The 4,325-nt window shown below is 37.2% G+C and overlaps 1 protein-coding gene across 1 annotated transcript; it reads right to left on the reverse strand.

The window, feature by feature from the left end:
* Nucleotides 1-831: 831 nt before the first annotated feature.
* Nucleotides 832-3,761, reverse strand: LOC111023709 (aluminum-activated malate transporter 12). The gene is made up of 6 exons (XM_022301184.2): nt 3,239-3,761; nt 2,998-3,138; nt 2,203-2,475; nt 1,942-2,063; nt 1,705-1,848; nt 832-1,616 (listed from the first exon to the last, which is right to left on the reverse strand). The coding sequence occupies exons 1-6, from the start codon at nt 3,504-3,506 to the stop codon at nt 984-986; spliced, it is 1,581 nt and encodes a 526-aa protein (XP_022156876.1). The 5' UTR covers nt 3,507-3,761; the 3' UTR covers nt 832-983.
* Nucleotides 3,762-4,325: the final 564 nt, after the last annotated feature.

The following is a 4,325-nucleotide window of genomic DNA, read 5'->3' on the forward strand; positions in this document are numbered from 1 at the left end:
GACCCTTCAAGTTGGTCATCCCTTGCTTTCCAAGGATACCCAAGCTCTTCCCACGGTCATACTTGAAGCAGGTCAAGCTCTCCCCGCGGTCATACCTGGAGCAGGTCGAGCTCTTCTGCATGGCCGACCTTGACCAGGTCATACCCCGTCACATTTTTTGCATAAACAATTTACAAGATACAAAACTACAAGTTTATGAGACTATTTTAGATACTTTTAAAGTTGAAGGACTTATTAGACACAAATTTGAAAGTTTAGAAATCTACTAGACACTTTTTCAAAGTTCAAGAACTATACTTATAATTTAACCCACTTTTTAACTTCTAACCCCCGAAAAATTACTAACTAATGTTTTCAATTTTTGAGAAGTTAGGGCATTCGAGTCATTACACAAATATGCGATAGAAGATTTGAACTTTCAAACTTTAGGAAATGTGATTAATGTCTTGATAATTGAGTTAAATTCGGGTTGGTTTATTTTTTGCTTTTGTAAAGATGAAACATAGTTCCATATCAATTAGAAGTGAAAAATATCTAAGATATATAGATAAGGACAATATGGTATAAAGTAGGAACATTTCCAGCCTGAAGTAAAAAAAAAAAAAAAAACAAAATCATACGAACTTAGGCTTAAAAGTGGGCAAAATCATACTAGTGTAGAAATATCAACCTAGAGGTGGGAGATCAAACCTCCAACCTACTTTAACATTGAATTGTCCTAGCTTTTGTAATGATCTTCTAAAAACTTTAAATTAAAAAGAAAAAAGAAATCTTAAAGTTTAGTTGTTTGCAATGGTAGGCCATGATTTGGAAAATGTAGCAAAGTCTAGGTAGAACAGAACTGAGTTTTTCTTTTTTTGTTTATTCCAATATTCGAAGACCAAAAGCAATCCCCATTCCTGCACATAATCATATGATCAAACAAAACACACCCTCCGAAATAATCCTCTTAAAGTCCATTTTCAGCAACAAAACCAATCCCCTCATTCTGCAGCACTAACTGAAGACAGCTGACTCTGAGACACACTGATCTTTGGCTTCTCACATTTGACAGTTATATGTTGTTCATCATCACCATTTTTGAACTCTTTGAAGCAAGCAATTCTCCCCAACTCTTCAACTTCATCTATCAGAATGTCAAGCTTTGCCACAGTCTCAACCAGCAGAGAAGCAAAAGCAGCAAATGGAAGTGCTTCTGAGAACTCAAGGCTTGTGATTGCTATCTTGCTTAGCTGTGGCCTCAACACCTTCCTCTCAGCCTCCCTTCTTTTCGTCCTCCATTCCATCAGCGCCGACGAGTCCGTTTTCACGCTCGACAACGATACCCCGGACCGCTTTTCCTTTTCCTTTTCCTCTTGTTTTTGCCCTGCTTGTGCTGCTGCCAATGCTAGCATGTTTCTGGCTTGGTTCCTGTTCGAGCCTAGGAAGAGTCGCGGCTGTGATTTTATCGCCTTGTTCAGGTCTTGTAAGGCCTCGTGAAGATGGTCCGACAGGATCTCCGGTGAGCAATGCCGCCGGTTCCTTATGCTGTTTGCGAGCTCGATCAATGCTTTCGATACTTCTCGTGCTACTCGGCTGCAAGGATCTTTGAACAGGACTCTAACCGATCGCGGAGTCTTTTGAGGCAAAAGCAGAACAACCAACAACCAAACTCTTAGATTGTCTACAAAACAGAGAAAACAGAGGATTTGAACCAATCTGTACCTGAATCTCGGTCTGCAAACAGCCGTGTAGAGCGACGACCGTGTACCCGAAATGCCGAAGAACGCCGCCTAATTTAACATACTGTTGCCATGGGATTCTATAGCAGTGACTTGAGTGTCTTGGCTCCCAACTTGCTTGTAATGCCTGATCAGTTTACAACACAAACATTAAACATAGGATCAAAAATGCACATCATGCTAAACTCATTCAGAAGAATATCAAATAAGACTTTCCCACCAAAGTTTCATCTGTGGATTTTGAGTCTAGAACTGCCTTATAGCCTTTATAAATTTGGTCTCTTGAACAACTCTCTTTGTTTTCGTCGATCTCAGCATCAAAGAAGTAATCATTTACACAGGCTGCAACGTAATAAAAAAATGAGAAACAAAAAACAGAAAATGAAAACGTAATGAACGAACGCTTACATTCATAGCACAAAAACAGAAGGATATATATATAATGGGAGGATACTGAATAAAGGGTCTTTTGTCTGTGTACCTTCAATGGATTTGGCAAGGCCTTCAAGCTTGAGCACAGTTGAATTGTGGAGCTCTTCTCCAGACCAGTTTGGGAAGATCAGTAGGCTCATCAGAAGGCAGACTCCACATCCAATGGCAATGGTGTAGAATCTGTCGTGTGCGATTTTCAACACGTTGTCAACGCGATAGCTCGATATGGTTATCAGATTGAATGTCAAGAGAAATATCACCACTCCATAATCATAGTTCTTCTTTATTTTGGGAAAGAATCTCATATATGTTGCTGCACCTCCTGTAACAGATATAAAAAAAGGTTAAAGTTTGAGCATGTAGAAAGCTCTAATTACGTTCCTCATTCAACGAAGTTTTTGTCATTAGCACAATCAACTAAATAATGATATGATATGTCTGTTAGGTAAACAATGACTAATTTGACATAACGTGACAAACAAATGACAAAATGTAAATGAACAACTAGACAACGATCGAGTGGTACGGTCTCTAAAAGAGATTTGATACCTTACCTCAAAGTAGAGTAAGTTATATTATATATGTACGTCATCTACTGCTAGAGATCACGTTAAATAATAAATCAATATAATATTTGTTCAATAGAGCTGTCAGAATATCATTAGTTTTTAGTGTTAGTCACATCCACTACATAAAAATCTTACTATCATCTCAAAATTTTAGGAACTATAATGCTATGCACAATGGAAAACTAAATCTCAAAAACTTTCTTATCAAACAAAAGGCAAAATTACAAAATGAACTTCAAGAAGATATATGGAAGAAAATGAAATAAATAAGATACCTATAAGAAAAACTGCAGCTCCAATGAAACAAGCTCTAAAAACTCTTCCAGATCTATTGGCAACACCCTCAATGAGAAATGCCAAGGATCCTGCCAACAATGTCCCCAGCCCTCTATTGAGCCCTTTGCACAAAGTCGCTCCTGCCATCAAACCATGTCAAGAATCAGGGGCGGAGCCAGAAATTTTCGCTTTCACAACGGAGATTTTAAAGATCACGACTTTTTAAAGTGGAGAACGAACCCGCGGTGAACTCTAGAACGACGACGACGGTCATGACGGCCCATATGGCATTGGTTCCAATGCCTTTGAACAATGGCTCCACCAGGTACAAGAGAGAGACCAGAGTGAGGGAGAGACCAACTTTGAGAGAGTGGACAATTCTTCTGGGATCTTCAGCTCCCACTTTCTTGGAGGTCTTCCAACACAAAACAGGCAAGTGTTTGATTTTGTCCATGCTCATTTGGAGGCTTTTGTTCACTTTCAACTTCTGATGATCTGATTCTGCCATTTCCTTCAATTCTCAGCATGAATTCTGGGGATTAACTCTGGCATGTAATAATATGCAACAAAAAAACTTAACAAAATAATAATAATCAAACAATGTTAAATTAGTGGGATGGATCAAAATGCAACTATGACAATATAGAAAATGAAAATATTGGCAATATTATATATTTTTTTCTATAAGTGGGTGGTGGTTAATAAATTGGAAGTTCTTTCTGTGTTTTCTTTTTTCTTAGAACCCCAAGTTTCAGTATTGGGGTAGCTATGTCACTTTATAATCCCATAAGAGAGTGAGAGAGCTAGAGAGAGAGAGAGTCACATGTAGTGAAATAAAGTCCACAAATAATGGAGGGTAGGTTGCCATTCCATAGGGCTAAATGTCAACCAAAAAGTAGAAATTTTTTTAAATACAATTAATTGGGGTTTTGGTATTAATTTTTGTATATCGTATGACAAACATAAAACCAAAACAAAATTGATAGTATTGTTACACAGAGATTACATTATAATATGAATGTTAAATTGCAAGCTTAATCTTAAAACTTTAAGAGTAAGGTCTTACTTTTGACTTTTTAGTCAAGGATATATGACTATTTAACAGTCAGTCAAGTTATGTTCAAGTTGAACTTTTAACATTGTATCTATTTTGGTTTCTATAATTTAAAACGTTTCTAGTAAGTTTTATGAACTTTCATTTTTTAGTACAACATGCGGAAGTAAAGATTCAAACTCTCAACCTCATAATTAGATACATGTGCCTTAACATGCTGAGCTATGTTTTGTTTGGCCGTTTATGAACTTTCAATTTTGTGTCTCATAAGCT

The sequence above is a fragment of the Momordica charantia genome, assembly GCF_013281855.1.
Source record: "Momordica charantia cultivar OHB3-1 chromosome 6 unlocalized genomic scaffold, Mcharantia_2.0 BLBB01000006.1, whole genome shotgun sequence".
Classification (NCBI taxonomy): domain Eukaryota; kingdom Viridiplantae; phylum Streptophyta; class Magnoliopsida; order Cucurbitales; family Cucurbitaceae; genus Momordica; species Momordica charantia.